The 16,091-nt window shown below is 39.7% G+C and overlaps 1 protein-coding gene across 1 annotated transcript in view; it reads left to right on the top strand.

Annotated features, from left to right (window-relative positions):
* Window positions 1-10,058, top strand: part of LOC107690828 (plexin-A4-like) — a 49,374-nt gene extending 39,316 nt beyond the window's left edge. Inside the window, exon 3 of the mRNA XM_016489251.1 lies at window positions 9,828-10,058. Coding sequence (XP_016344737.1) covers window positions 9,828-10,058 — 231 coding nt within the window. The remainder of the gene's footprint in view (window positions 1-9,827) is intronic.
* Window positions 10,059-16,091: the final 6,033 nt, after the last annotated feature.

Here is a 16,091-nt window from a genome sequence, read left to right as displayed (position 1 = left end):
CCCCCCCCAATCAACGAACGTATTATTTGCCCAATGCAGATATGCGTTCATGAGATTTGAAGTCAGGCCCATGTTCTCTTAATCCCAAGTCCAGGGTTCGATAAGTCATGCTCACAGCTTTACTCCCACAGGGTTACAACTGGCAGCTGTGTGCTGCTATTTAAAGATCAGACACACCGAAGGGAATCCAAATGCAGAGATCTGAAGCTCGCTCAAGACTACTGTAGCTTTGGTTGTGCCAAGCATCTCTCAGACTTCCCAAGTGCCTTTGGGCCCAGACAGATGAGTGTTCAAACCTGAAAAACAAAAGGCATTCTGATGTTTGTATTTATTTTTTTGCCTTTAAAGTGTATGGGTTTGATTTGTGATTGACTGGAATGTCACTGCCTGCCATGCTTTTTATTTCGAACAAAAACAAGTTAATTGTATTGTTCTGTTTTTGCAAGGCCAAATATTTTTTATGTTTATTTACAGACTTTTATATCCATTGTGTCTTGTGTTCCAATTTGCTTCAGGTGTGTCTTCTTTAATACTATTACTGTTAATGCTGAGATTTTAGGGAGAAGATGATTTTGAAGTGCTTGTGATGATACAAATGTGCATGGCAGTATCACATAATGAATGTATCAGTGTGGAAGTCTTGGTGTCTATAGATCATTCTTTGTTGACATCTGACCTATAAAAAATAATCTGCCAGCGCCCCATGTTCCCTATGTCAGCAGAAAGAAATGGTGTGAAAATGAGTCTGGCACAGTAAATTCACCATTCTCATCTCCTGGATTGATGTATTCAAGCAAACAAGGGCGGCACACACTAATAATTTTTTTTTTTTGTGGTTAATTTATGCATTTTTCTCAACCTCATTCTCACTTATAGAGACATTGCGGTCAGAGAGATAAGAACATTTTAAATTAAGATTGGTCTCATTATTCATAATCATCTCAATTATAAGTCATTAAAATCAGGCTATAGGCTTTTGCTACAGCTGTCAGTCTCTCTGCATGCTCATTACATATTATTGCCAAATAATTAGCGCTTTTCACCCTCCTAGACAGATCAGTTTTTTAAACCTCATACTATCGAAGTGGCTGTCAGTTCCCGTTAGTTTCCAACTGCTAGTCATACTTATTTTTTTCCATTAAAGGTGCACTTTGTAATTACTGGGTTGCGTTGATCTTGCAATTATGTTGGACTTATACTGACATGCAGTGTTATGCAAAAGCAAATGTTTTCAGATAATGCTGCTATTCTAAAAATGTACTATTCACAATCTGCATGATAGAGAATTTTGCATAAGGGCAAAACATTTTCCCTCACATTGGGCACATTGGGTTTAAATTTTACGCAAATTCACTCCGTTGGCCAACAGCAAGCTGCTTGGTTCTTCCATTTGTTCCATTTGAGTGGTGCTTCATTTTTTTCATGTGTGAAACGTAGGTAAAATTAATGAGTGCACCTGTAAATTAGGGATGTGCGGTTCTAGTCGACTAGTCGACTAAACGGTACAGCTCCTGCTAGTCGACACTGAAAACAATAGTCGATTACACGACAAAAAAAAAAGAAAAACAAAACCTTGATTTTATCATTCAAATTACCATCATTTTAACATTGCATTTAAAACATTTTAAATAACAAGTTAAAATAAAACGTTTGAAAAATAATACATTATTTTAAAAAGTTTATCTGGGCGGAAACTACATTTTTACCTCAGACCTCACATGCGTTTTCTTCGTGCCAGTTGCGGCGAGTTCAAAAATGACCATGAACTAAAATGAATTGTAAAACTGAAAGTTATTTTTTAAATTGTGTTCAGCATGGTGGGCCGCATTTGAATTCGTGATGGGCCGCGGGTTGAGAACCACTGGCTTAGAGGCTGGATAAAGTCAGCAAATGTGTCAATCACGTCATTCACTACAACCCGTCGGTGCTGCGATCCCGTCCGCGCCGTCTATTCCTCTAACGAAGACCCACTTCGGTGGTGGTGTGGGATGTCCAGGCGCTTTCTGAAACTATCGGCTTGCTTTTGCTTGCGACTACAGTTCCTGCCGAGCGCGTTTTTTCAAGTGCAGGAATTTTATTGTTAATCGCCTCAGGTCCCGTCTTTCACCAGACCACGTTGATAATTTCACTGAACAAATAACGCATGGTCTGAGTAAGTAAAATAAGCATTGTTGCATTGCTTTGTTTTTAGACAATATAGCCTACACTAAGTATGTTTTTAAAAGCGTTATCATCATTTCATTTTAGGTGGTCGTTAAAAAGAAAAAAAAGAAGAGCATACACTCAATGTTGGTCAAAGCATAGCTTATTTATTCAAATCAGCTGGGGAAATGCAGAATTCTGTCAGGCTATTGATTGATTTTCCATTGTTCTGCATTTCCCCAGCTGATTTGAATAAATAAGCTATGCTTTGACCAACATTGAGTGTATGCTCTTCTTTTTTTTCTTTTTAACGACCACCTAAAATGAAATGATGATAACGCGAGGCAAGTGTGTGGCAAGCGGAATTCATTGAGGGATTTGACAGTGTCATTCATAGATTAAGTATTTCAAATATAGGCTATTATATATGCTACACGCACGCACAGAGGTTTTTTTTTCTTACTTTTTTGCGGGGGTTTCTTGCTTTTAGACTAGTCGGATACAAAACTTTCGTTTAAACGACAGTCAAATTAGTTGTCGCGCACATCCCTCCTGTAAATTGGACAACATGCTAGTTTATCAGTCTGAAATACTTTAGTCCTCCTGAGATCTCTTTATTTTTCATTAACATGGCTCCAGTTGCTCGCCAAGTTTCTCTGTTGTGACGCTTTCTGGGAAAACCACTTTGTGGGATGGTGTGACATGGTTTTAATCAGTCGCTTGCACTGTGTAGTGCATTTCCATTCATTAAAGTCGATCTCCAGGTTTATTGGCCTCAGTAATTACATCTCCCATCGTAAGTACTGCAGCAAAGGTCATAATCCATCATAAGATCATTATCTCCTAATCAGACGAATCTCACTTTACATGTAGGTGTGAAAAGGTTATGTGCTCCAGCACTTTCTTGAGCAGTATGCCAATTTTGCCACCTTTTCCTCATTCATTGGAGCCATCCTGAACTTTATGTATGCATGTATACCCATGTTGACATATGGGAATGCGTACACAAGCACAGCTACAAACACTTTCAAGTGGCGAGCTGCATTGCCGTAGTGTTGCTTCTGAAGGTTGAGATCTCGGAAAACACTATGTGCAGTATAAACCTGCCGTCATCATTAATAAATGCATGAATTTTTCATATCCATCCAACACATGACCTCAAAAAATAGCTTAAGAGCACACAAATGCAAACACAACCTCTTTCTTCATAAGTGCTAATATTTCACATCCCAGGGGTTTCATTGATCCACAAAGAATGATGTATGCGGTGACATAATTGACAGCTGCTGAATGCGTTTTTGTCATTGAGCTTTACTCGACCAAATCAAACAAATGACTCTTTTCTGTATGGTCTCCTGAGCTTTGAATGTTTTAATTGCAGAAATCTGACAGTTTTCATTTACAAGTAGGTCTTGCAGAAGATTTTTTTAATATCCATGTTTAAAGAAGCTTTAGGAGGTATAGAGCAGATATAAGAAGTAGGGCTGTGCAATATTGAAAAAAAATGCGATATGCGATACCTTGTTAAAAAATTAGATATGCGATACCATATTGCTTAAAGTGTGAAAAAATCTATTTAAATTATATTTTAAAATATTTAAAAATTAAAATTATTTAACCAATTTGTTTCACATTCTTTCTTGAAAGAAAGAAAAAGGGGGAAAAAAGAACAAATACACAATTTACAAGCATAGATAAAATAAACAATAGTATTCAGGTACAGAAATTTAATAATTAAGTGTAAAATAACACTGCATAGTGTTCACTGTATGAATTAAATTTAGATTAATCTTTGTTATAGCCGTTTCGTTAACATTAGTAACATATTCAGCAGCACGTATTTATAGGCTGCTTTCCCTTTAAATCCGACTGCACGGATCCAGTATAATGATACACATCCGATTTCTTTCTCAGCTGTTTATATTAATTTAAACCATAACTGACTGCGTTTACGAGAATGATCGTTGAGACGGGTACTATTGACATAATCCTGTGTGTATGTGTCTGTTCAAACATAAGGAGATGCGAAAGACGAATCAACTCGGTGTTCGCGCGCCATCTGAAACGCGTCTCTCTGTGTGCGCGCGCGCTTTGCACATGTGCGGCAGGACTGAAGATACGCTGTGCGAGATGCGGCTTGTGCGCGCGCTTCAGGTGTGAGTCAGACAGCAAGACGAGACGGCAAAGAGTTGTTTTCTGCAACTTATTGCACTTAACTCTTTTTAACGTCAAGCAATTCTCTGCTATATGTGTCGAACTAAAACTTTGACCTTTTGCAACGTTTTGATTTAAGTAGCCTATTATTAAAATGATTCAGATATCCCTGCCGTTGCGATATGCATATCGCGATATTTACATTTGCGATATTTCGATATTTTCGATATATCGTGCAGCCCTAATAAGAAGGCTTCACAACTCGCTTGCTTTTTAGATACCGTCACAGATCTGTGAAAATCCTGTCCTGTGGCTGCATTTAGATGTTGGACTCCACTGTATATCTTTACGCTAACATAGTGCCATAAGATGGGATTTCGGGGTTTGATTTTTGTATCTTTAACTCTCATTTTGATATCTTTTGACAATTTCTTTGAAGCTCGCAGATTCAGTTGGAAGTAGTGATATTGCCCAGAAAAGGCCAATGTTGGATCAAATAATATCGACAAAGTGCTTTCAAATGGAGGTCTTTGCTATGGAAGCGGAAGCTTGCAGAATCTCTTTCTTACCGAAAGGGTTCACAGTCATTAAGTCATTAAGCGTCATTACTTGCAGATAGTTGTGCGATATTCATCACTCACATCTTTTCATTTATTCTTAGCCGAGTTCTCTGGTAAAGTCAGCACTGGGTAGAGGCCACAGCAGGATGGAAACAGAGATAATGAGGCCTTTAATTCAAAAGAGCGGTGTGGAAAAAGGATGGCATGGGAGTGTAGGGATGGATGATAACGCTGAATACAGTGTAATCAGACTTTAGCCGTTAAAATGTTATAATTAACTGAAATAAGCAGAAATGTCAGGACATATCAAAACATCTCCAGGGCCCAAAAAACGCCTCAGAGTCCATGATTTATTTATTTAAATTTTTTGTAATAAATTTTATATTTAGTGCTGGTGCTTTAGCTGTTAGACCATTTTTATGATTAAAAATAATGTAAAAAAAAAAGGTTAAAATTATCACCTTCAAATATCAAATTAATTTGTTTTGGCTCCACTCTCATCTCACATCTCTTGCATTTTTAATAAAACATAATGTACAGTATGGAAATGGATATTCATTTTGTGATTTGCTAAAGATTACATTTAACTTTTTTTTTAATTATTACTGTTTTTGAAGATTAAGTGAGTATTAAATTGTGGCAATCTAAATGTAAAAGTAGGAGAAATGAGCATGCGGAAATGAATTATCCCATATCTACCATAAAAAAAAAAAAATCTATATATAGTATAAAGCAATATATCATGCCTCCCTACTTGTCAAGTTAAAAATAGTCCAATTTTAAAATGTCTCTCAACCCCTGCTCCATCCTCTTGTGTTCTGTTAGGGTCAGGGGTGGGCAACTCTGGTCCTCAAAGTCCACTGTCCTTCAGAGCTTAACTCCAACCCTTAAAAAAAAAAACCCTGAACAAGCTAATCATGGTCTTCAAGTTTACTAGAAAGTTACAGGCAGGTGAGCTAAACTCTGAAACAAAGTAGACCTTGAGGGCCAGAGCTGGCCACTGGATTTTAAACATAAGCCATCTCTATGTGTCTTAAGAAACCTGTTGCGTCAGACAAACCCGAAATCAGCCTAATTATAAAACCGATGAGTGAAGTAGTTGTTCAGGCAACCCAACAAATAGTCGAATTTGAAAATATGAGGTTTTCTGCATCCCTAATAGAGTGCCATTATGCTGTTCTCCTGAATGGTTCATCTCTGTGGAGAGTCAGCATGATTGTCTATCAATCATTCAACCCTGATAGAAACCATTAAGACATAGCGAGTGGAGAATGCTCCCAATCAAACACATAACTGACACAAAAAAGAACCTCTTAAATGCCGCAGGATTGTACAAGCACAAGGATTGCCGTGTTTCGAGCTGACTGAGTGTTGATATAATTACGTCGAACATGGAGCTGAGATTTGTGGGAAATAATGTCTTTGTTGCTAACAACAATCCCTGCGTGAGATATTACTTGAGCATGAAAAGAAAAGACTCTGAAAGGGTAATTATATGACTGTGCAGAATTAGCTCTTGAAGAGCCGAATCATAATCTGAATGATGTACACTCGCAGCACTGATCAGGGTTTATTTGCATAAACTGTGCATTTTGATCAAACTGCGATCTGTTAATAGCACATTAAAATGTTTTGCGCCCTCTCAGCTAACAGAGAGGAATACAAAAGGCGTTTTGAACTAAAAAGTGTGTAGTTCGTGCCCCAGACCTGCAACCAGGGTTCCTTTTACTTCTTGTGCCAGATGCTCTTCAAGGTTAGTCTTCTGTGTGCTCCAATTGGACAAAAAGACTTGAATAAAAGCTTCTCAAAAAAAAAAAAGCTTGGATTTCACTTGGTGTCTTACTATCCAGGGACACAGAGATGCCGGCGCAAGGAAAGAGAGCTGCCTTTGTGTTGCAGGACGTAGCCAGGCAGCGAGCGGTCCGAATGACCTGATTCTGCTTCCCCGTTCTCTGAAACCAGTTCAAATAAAAATAAAACGGCGCCTGCGCCGATCCAGAAGCTTTTTGTTGCGCTCATCAAACCATTCCCTCCTCCTTTCTTTCTTTCTTTCTTTCTTTCTTTCTTTCCCCCCTCCTTCTCCTGTACACCTTCAGGTGCGCAGTGTGAAATTGGCAATAATGCTGCAGCTTGTTTGTCCGCTCCGTGCCGAGAGCGAGCGTGGCAGTTGTAGACGGAAAGAAAGCATAAAAGGCGGAGAAACGGAGAGTGCAAAGAAGTAGAGGAGGGTGGCAGGGAGGGCGCCCCCTCTCATGCATGAGGCGTTGAGAGATGTTATTTATGTCGGGATGGGGAGAGAGGAAATGTCATGTTTATGTGGCTACGTAATGAAAACGTGTCCGCTTCCTGAAAGGTTGACAGACAGGAAGCCTATTTCATTAGATTGCAACACATAGGGTCTGATTGGCATGTTGTTCACCTTGCCAGAAATATCGTGGCATATGCCAATGAGAAGACGTCGAGACACATGCTCCTTTCCCCCAGTCTGTGTCACAGGCATATGCGCCCTGCCACGCGAAGGCCTGGGCTTTCTGATAAAATATCCGCAATGCCAAAAGGCATTAGTCTGTGTCACAACTATGACTGTCATTGTGTTTATTCTTAGCGCAGTTTTCTTTTTCAGTCTTAACCTCAAAGGTGGCAAGTCTTTGTAGCTGTTGCTACCAGTGTGCTGCGTTGGGGCTTTACATATTTTGACCCGTGTAAGCAGGATGAAGGGTGCTGGAGGCCATGATTGTGGTCGAGTTTTATTTTTATTTGCGTGTGTAAGCAGGTGTGCACATAGAAGCAGGTTGCTGCTGCCTCAACATCCCGCAATGATTCATGGCCCTCAATATGGACAAGAGACATCTGCAGAAAGACTAACACTGCAGAAAACAGATCTTTCATGTAGCTGTGGCTTTCTAACAAGAGCTGTGCACTAGAAATTAGCACCATTACTCTGGGCTGGCATTGGCGAGCCAAGCAGCACGCAGACTTTGGCTGACAGCAGAACATTTCTAAAGGTCAGACATCTGCGGAGAGAAAGAGAGAGAGGAAAAAACATATACAATGTTGAACATTTCCCTGTTCTCTGTCCCTCATTTCTCTATTTATTCTTCATTCCGGCTTGTATTGAGTGAACTGAGAATTGAGTGCGGTGTTCGCTATCGATTCGGCCGATCACTCATAAACCGCCATTTTAGAGAGACAGCCCCTGTCTTCCATTTGCTTAATGAAGGGTCTTGTATCTCCTGACCACTGACAAATAGACATTTGCTATATTGCATGTAAAGACCCATCCGGTCACTTGATTGATCGTGTCTCTCCGAGGTTCATCCAGTCTGCTGCTCCGCTACAGTTTTGTCCCTTGGCCTTCATTGGATTTTCAAACAACATTAGCTGGGAGCCGCTGTTATTAAGATAAATGCCACTTCAGATATAATTGAACTCTCATCAAGGGAGTATGTACATTATATAAGTACATACAAAGAGTCTGTGAGTGATAATGTACATCCAGATGCTTCCTCTCACAACCTGGGCATCACTCAGGATTGCCCTTTGCCTACTTCATCACTGGGGACTGTGCTGTGGGTTGGTGCCTGGGGGCAAAACGCAGCTCAAGCTGTCTTGTATTTCATGATCCAGTTGAGAGTATATGCCATTAAAAACTGAAATATTAATGCTAATAAAGAAGCTGGAGACACCTGTTAGGCTGCTTAATAATGGGCAGTTATGGTTCACGCTTTCAGAATGAAATTAGACCTTTTAAAGTGCCTTACTACATCATGTATGTCAAACAACTATAGATGACACACAAACAGTGGAGGTTTTTATAGTATCTTTTTTTTTCTCCCCTGTGGTTTGACAAAAATATTATGCCATGTATGAAATCTGAAATGTGTACTGCTGATGAATTTTTCTGACCTTTTACAGAATAAAAGAACATTTAAGATTTTTACTTGGTCTCACATGTTGCATTATGCATAATCTGTGTAAGGTCTGTCTTTTTTTACTTTTTTCCCATTAATTTTGTGGAATGTGTTTACAGAAAATGTTGCCGATTTTTCTTTTTGATATCTTTTTGATAGATATTGGGAGTTTTTTCTTTAGAACAACATGCGCTGAGTAATTGTTAGTGAACAATTAGAAGGAATTTGTGTTCAAGTAAAATTAATTAATTTTATTTTGTTACATTTTTTCTTCTGTTCTGAAAGATAAAGATTTTAAATTAATCAATTTGCATAATATAAAAAAATCAGTTTAAATTAACATTCAAACTTTTTTTCTGAGCAGGCCTTATCAGAGCCTGAGGAGACACTCATAAATGAATTAAAGGCCGTGAGCGTATCATATTTGGCAGTGCTTGAGAAGTGTTATGGTTTCATACCCTCAATGAGTCAAAGCCCTGGGCATCATTAATCATGCTTTCGATTTGTTTGACATTTTATCCTGAGGTCTGTGCAGCTGTTTCAATGGATGCCGTTGTTTCCGAAGCCCTTGCAGCAGACTGAAATATGGAAGCATTACCAAATTATTATTTCAATATCAGAATCTGTAAATCACTCCATTCTGGCTGACATGTCAAATAAAGTCGCACGGCATCACCTGAAATGCCATATTTAAAAGATGTTTTTTAAGATGCTTTTCCACCTGAAATGATAAATGCACTTGGTCTTATATCCGATAAACCTCACAACCCCATTTTAGATATGACTGGCTGAATTGTTGCTAAGTAGTGACAATGATGTATTTGCTGTGAAAATGCCTCGCAAATGGTCCGGTAAACATGTATGTTGCATCATAAACTAGTCAAAGGGAAACAGCTTTGTCTATAACATTTGTAGGAATTTCCATATCCTTGCTAATGTTCATCACATTTCTTTAAACTAGAAATGACTCCACTTGTCATTTTATAACCAATAAGTTGACTAGTTTTAGATCTACTCTGCTCTAGATGAATTAAACATTATTTATCGTTCTCCTTTCTAGCTCCTCACCATCGATGACAACTTCTGTGGTCTGGATATGAACGCCCCACTCGGCGTCTCAGAGATGGTGCGCGGAATTCCACTGTTCTCCGAATCCAATGACAAAATGACATCAGTTATCGCCTACGTGTACAAGAACCATTCTCTGGCTTTTGTGGGGACCAAAGGGGGTCGTCTGAAAAAGGTAGGACTCATGTTTCTTTTGCAGGAGAGTGAGAAACCACCGAGTTGACTGATTCAAGGATTGTGTCGTTGCTGTGCACTTCTAAAAAGCTAGGTCTATCACGTCTTGTGTAGTAATTGCTGACATTGGGCATTTTATGACAAATGAGAAGATCTGATCATGTTTCACTGCATCCCGCTCTGTAAGAACGTTAGATCCAGCGAGTTTTGCAACAGTGGTCATGCTCGGCAATCATCTGCTGTTGTATCTGACGCATGTAGAGAGGAACGGTTGGTAAGCGGCGCCGGCAGAGAGGGCCATGGGAATCCCTGCACAGGCAGAGGCTGTTGGGGGTAATTGGATGATGCGGTGCAGGGGCTTTCGGCCCGGTACCCTCTTCTCTGACTGTGCCTCAGAGGAGCTGTGTCTGAGACGAATCTAAGGGCCAGCCAGACACTGCACAGAGCAGAAAATAACATTAAAACTGAGAGAGAGAGCACGACAGCTAGGGAGGGAAAGACAGACAGCGAGGGAGAGAGAGAATGAGAATATCATATTTCTCCTTTTCTCAAGTGCTAAACCTCCAGGGTGTTGATGTTACAGACGGGCAAATCTTTGCCAAAAGGCAGGATTCCAATTTGACGCATTCTTGTTATTGTGGTGGTGTGTTTTGTAGTTGGATCTGGCTGTGGATGAAAATCCATGGCATAACAGACAAGTCCTTTCCCAAAAAAATCATCCCTGCAGAATGAAGGAGAGGAGCCATTTTGATGATGTAAACATTTTTCTGAAACTTTCCAGCCTGTTTACACCAAGAAAGATAACTAAAGCCATAACTAGATTAGTGCCCACACCAACTCATGATTATGTTCTGTTTATTATGGGTGCATGTATAAGTGGTGTTGATTTCCCTATTCTCATAGAGTTAGAATGATTTTTAAAACTTTGTAGTTGTCTTTATAGTTATCGTCCTTGGTGTGAATGGGGCTTTAGCCACATAATTAGACATGCCTCTTTTTCAAACTCCATCCAAAAATATACTGTTGAGACTAATGCAATTGAAGATGGGACACTTATGCTTCAAGACAACTCCGTGATATCTTTTAGGTAATAATGATGTTTTCTGAGGGCCATTCAAATAAAAAAAATCCTTGAGACTATAATTGATTAAATGACACGGACCGCAAATTGAGGATATGAACAAAAGTGTGCAGCCAAACAAATCTCCAGGGAACTGACAGACAACACAGTGACGTTCTCTTTCAGGCAGACGGATAAACATAGCCATGCATACACACACAGAAACCATTTAGTTGCCATTTCGGTGATTGCAGATCTCTGCGGGAAAACAGCAGATGATGTCACTGTTGCCTTTTAGACAAAACAAGAAAAATAGTCCGCACTGGCAGTCATTAATCAATGAAAATGAGATTATTACCGTTCCTTCTGCATGGTGATTTATAGGCCGCCAGCACGTCACACTCAGTAAATTGTTTACTAGCTGAAGACGAGCTCATCAAGAAAAGTAAATATTATCTGGAGCAACTCTGATCATTTATGAGAAAGTCGTACGGGAACTTGGCGGAAAAAAAGACTCCATAAAATCAAAATTTGAGTTTTGTAGCTTTTGATGCATGTTGGTTAGTTGTGGCATTCGCATGCTAATGAACTCTAAAATGTTGACTAAATCCATTAAGCAGTTTAAATAAATTTACCGTCTTTTTATTCTGGGAAATTGGAGCAATAAGGCAGATCCTTCATCCTGCACTGGATTTTTGTCCAGTCTCTAGAATAAAAATGTTTAATCCTCTAAAACCACCTGCAACTGACTAGCAAGTAGCAAATTAAGCTTATTTGCTATTGAAAAAGGGATTTTCAAGGAAGTTTTAATTGCAAATACATCAGCACATGCTTAGAAAAGGAAAACTGCTAGTCAGTCAACTTCATTGGGGTCTTTAAGTGGCTTGTTTCAATAGTACAGCTCATTGAAAAACAACAACATAAACACTAGATAATGTAGACCTGTTGAGACTTCATATTGGAGAACAACAAAAGAAAGTTCTGTGATGTCTCTCTTTTGTGTGTGTGTTGCTGTGATTGTTGATTGTTTTCATTTAATGCAGTATTTTCTGAATGTAAATGTTGGTATTAGGATTACTTAGGTGGAACACGACAGCAGAATCCCCACCAGGTATTCATTTTAAATTTGTACGGGATAATCCAAAGTTTACAGCATTCAGTATGGCCGTGGTTCTCCAACTATAGTTAGCGTTCTCTGTGTGATTGACTCCAAGAGGAGGTGCAATGGCAGAATATTCTGTGTCTCACTGCGTTAAAAGACAGAGCTGTAGCCAAACTCCAGAGAGAAGCAGTAAACAACTTCTAAACCCTCCGGAGAATATCACAGAAACATTTTTATGACGTGCGCACACACACACGGCCGTCTGCATTAAAATCACAGAGCTGAAAACACGAACTGCTGCGTTTGCTGCAGCAGTTGTTCAGCACCCCTGGCACTGTGGCGGACCCCCAGACCAGATGTGGTTTTGGGACTTTGGAACCTCTTTGTCCCCTCTTGCTCCCTTGTTCTTCATTCATCCCCCAATCCATCCATCCACCCATCTATGTCTGTCTCCCTCTCCCATATGTCTCTCTTTTTTTTAAATTAAAAAAAATATATATATCTAGTGCAAATGAAGGAATTTATGTTTTATATTTATTTAGATTTATATAATATACATTTTTTAAAAATGAATCTTTTATAATATTAATTTGCACTTTTGTATTTTTTATTTAATTTATATACATAAAGCTTATCCTTTGTCCTTCATTTTGTTGCACTAGTACTACAAAGTTTAGTCAGGAAGTTGAAATTGGCCAATGTGTTTTTGTTCTGCCAAAAATCATGTTGTGTAATGATTGCTGTTTCCCAATTCTTAATAACTTGCAGGACTTCAGTCAGTAACACGGCCACCACATTTGATTTTATACGTTGGCTTAAAGCTCTCCAATCCCTTTAGTTCTTCGCATTGGCATCTACATTATCCTTTCAAAAAAACCTCATGATGCCTTTGAGTGTTTACATATAATAAATAGGCCATATGGCCAAGGCCTCAATCCTCTCCTTTGGCCGGTAGCTATGTCAAAAAGGGTGAAATTAAACCTATTAACTGCGGTCAGCGCATCTGTGTCGAGCCAGGGGTGAAGTTGACAGGCTTCTAATCCTTTTGCGTCAGGCATTCGTGGCGGCCCGCTTCACAGGCGGAGACCAGGATGGCCGGATAAGCTCCCCGGCTGAGGTGATAATGCATCCAGTAGGCCCACTCGCTGCTGACAGAACCTCAGCCACTCACTCAATACAATGAGCAGCTAACCTTGAAGCAGACCTGGCACAGGAAGTCTGGCTGACAGCGCCCTGCATGAAGGACTGAGGGGAAAGTGTGTGCTTGTGTGTAGATGGGTCGAAGTGTGTGCGTTATCTGATGAGGTTCTGTGCATTTAGCCATGAGGTGTGCACTGAAGTGAATTCTTCGGCCCTTGGAGACGCCACTGAGGAGATGCACAGTTCAAAGGGCATGATTCAGACACTGTAAAATTGTTCAGGCAGTGGAGACGGGTTGTTTCAGGATGACGGCTCAGATTGCCGGTTGTCAATTGGTGATGGCTGGTGGAAAAGGCTTCAATTTGTCCATGAATGGTAGATGGTGGTGGGGAAAAGGTCACATTATCCTTTAGACACGACTCTTGTATGCTCCCCTTTGGCTTATTCTACCTGTCCTTCTGTTTTACTGATTTATGCACGTGAGCATGGGTGAACAGACAATTTTTTAGACATGCCATTCTACATATGTCCAAAACTGACAGACATCTAAAAATATTAAATTTAAATAAATGAATAGATAAATAGTTTAAAATAATAATAATTATAGTAATAATAATATTAATTAATTAATTAATGAATATAAATATAGAAATATATCAAATATAAAATTGTCTGTTGTTGGATGACTAGTCAACTGGTTGACCACTGTGCCCCATCCTTATTTTGTGTGCCCAAAACTGGTGGGTTGGCTCGCAGTTGTGCATGTGTGTGTTTGTTTGGACGCTCACCACAGATGCAGATTATTGAAATGATGTGAGAGAGCTGGAGTCACTGGAGCAGAGGATTAGGTGTTGAAACTTAATGATGAAATATGCTGCAGGACAGCATGCTTTAGATGCAGGGGAAACTGTGTGTGTGCCCGAGTGCATATGTGAATATGGGCATGTTGAGTGTGTGTGTGTCCTTGTATGCAACAGTTTTATCACTCTCTCTGCAGCTGCTTATGCCAAACCCCAGAGGAAAATACAGTGGTTTCGAGTCGGGCCCTTCTGCAGAGAGACTGAGCAGCCCTATAGAGAAACTCCCAGTGTGAAAGTACACAACTCATTTGTAAGAGACTTCAATATGTGTGTGTCCTGAATACGTCTGATGACAGCAAAACTTAGGCCTCTTTCCGTGCTTATGAATCTATGGGATAGTTGCCATGGCAGCCAGCTCTCTTTCGCTTGCCGTGTGTTGTGGCATGTTGCAATAGCTTAAGTTATCTGAGAGAAAAGAACCATTTCCTGTCGCGTGACAACAACCCATTCTAGTGATCGAAAGCTATTCACATCTATCATGCCTGACTGCCTGAGATTAAACAACATACTTCTATTATAAATATCAGTCTGCTTTGGACCAACTTATCACATTCACACGATCATAAGAAAACAATATCTCAATATTTTGGGGTGCCTGGTAAAGCTAGCATTGCTGTTATCTTCAAGAAATGTAAAAAATATAGTAGTATATCTCAAACTAGTTGTCTTTTGTTTTCCTGAGGCTGACGTGATTTAAGTGTCCACACCATAACGTGTTGGTACAGCCCCTCCTGTCTGTCGCTCTCGCTCGCGCTCTCACTCTGTGTCTGTTTTAGTTTTAATGACTTGTTTGTGCAGTTTTTGAGGCAAGTTTAGCTGCAGTTGGTCTGTTCTGAGGCAGAGCTGGAAACCTTTGCTGTGGTTGTTTTGTGGGTAAAGCCTACAAATGGCAAATGAGAATTGAGGCGCAATAATGACCTGGGAGCAGTCTGAGATCCACACCGCCGACAACATGCTGGCCTGTTAGTGTGTCTGGGGTCAGATACGCACACACACCAGCCTCTTCTGCTAAGCTTGTTATTCACCTACAGCCTCAGAAAAGAAAGGAGGGCACGGAGGGAACAGAGCTAACAGAGAAGTAGGAGGATGCAGCCTCACCTTTTCATTCTGGGAAACAAAACAGTCAGTGACCTCCAGAAAGCCTTCCTAAAGCTGCCATGGCATCGTAATGTCACGTCTAATGATCTTGAACAAATTCAAGTGAGCTTTGGAGATAAGCAAATTAATATTTAATTACTGCAGTGCTTATTTCTTTGTATAAATTGAATTGAAAAGTGATATTTAGAAACTAAATTACTTTCAACCATTCTTTAGAAAGTTCAAAAGAACAGCATTTAATTGAGATATGTTATATATATATAGTAACCGTATAAATGTATTTACTGTTATTTTTGATCAATTTATTGCATTCTTATTGAATAAAAAAAATCTTAATCTCGCTGACCCCAAACTTCTGAAAGTAGCGTATGCCATCTCAGTCTTGCAATACATTGGCTAAGCATTCACATTCATGATTGTGTACCTGTGTAGAATATGATCCTGGCAAGAGGATGTCTATTAGACCTTTATCAGTGAGAGAGAGAGAAGGAGGGAAGTAGGTCTAAACTACAGTTTGAACACACTGGGTCTAAAAATAGCCATGACACGTCATGCATTTGATATGTGTCTATTTATAGTGGAGCTCTGTTTGGTCTACCTCTCCTCTGTGTCCTCTATAATTGATAAAGCCCGTTTGCAGCTCAGTAGGGTGACAGTGCACATGGCTTCTTCTGTTACATCACTGATTACACACAGCGTAGATGGATCATGGGACTTGTAGTCATTGTGTTATTCATTATGGGCTTGTCTTTATTATTAATACACTGGTTTTCTGTCTTGTAAGTACAAATAAATCATGCTCAAGTGTTCTCGTTGGAAATT

The sequence above is a fragment of the Sinocyclocheilus anshuiensis genome, unplaced genomic scaffold (genome assembly GCF_001515605.1).
Source record: "Sinocyclocheilus anshuiensis isolate Anshui unplaced genomic scaffold, SAMN03320099.WGS_v1.1 scaffold641, whole genome shotgun sequence".
NCBI classification, from domain to species: Eukaryota; Metazoa; Chordata; class Actinopteri; order Cypriniformes; family Cyprinidae; genus Sinocyclocheilus; species Sinocyclocheilus anshuiensis.
The sequence above is the reverse complement of the archived record's forward strand: the minus strand, read 5'-3'. Positions and strand labels throughout refer to the sequence as shown.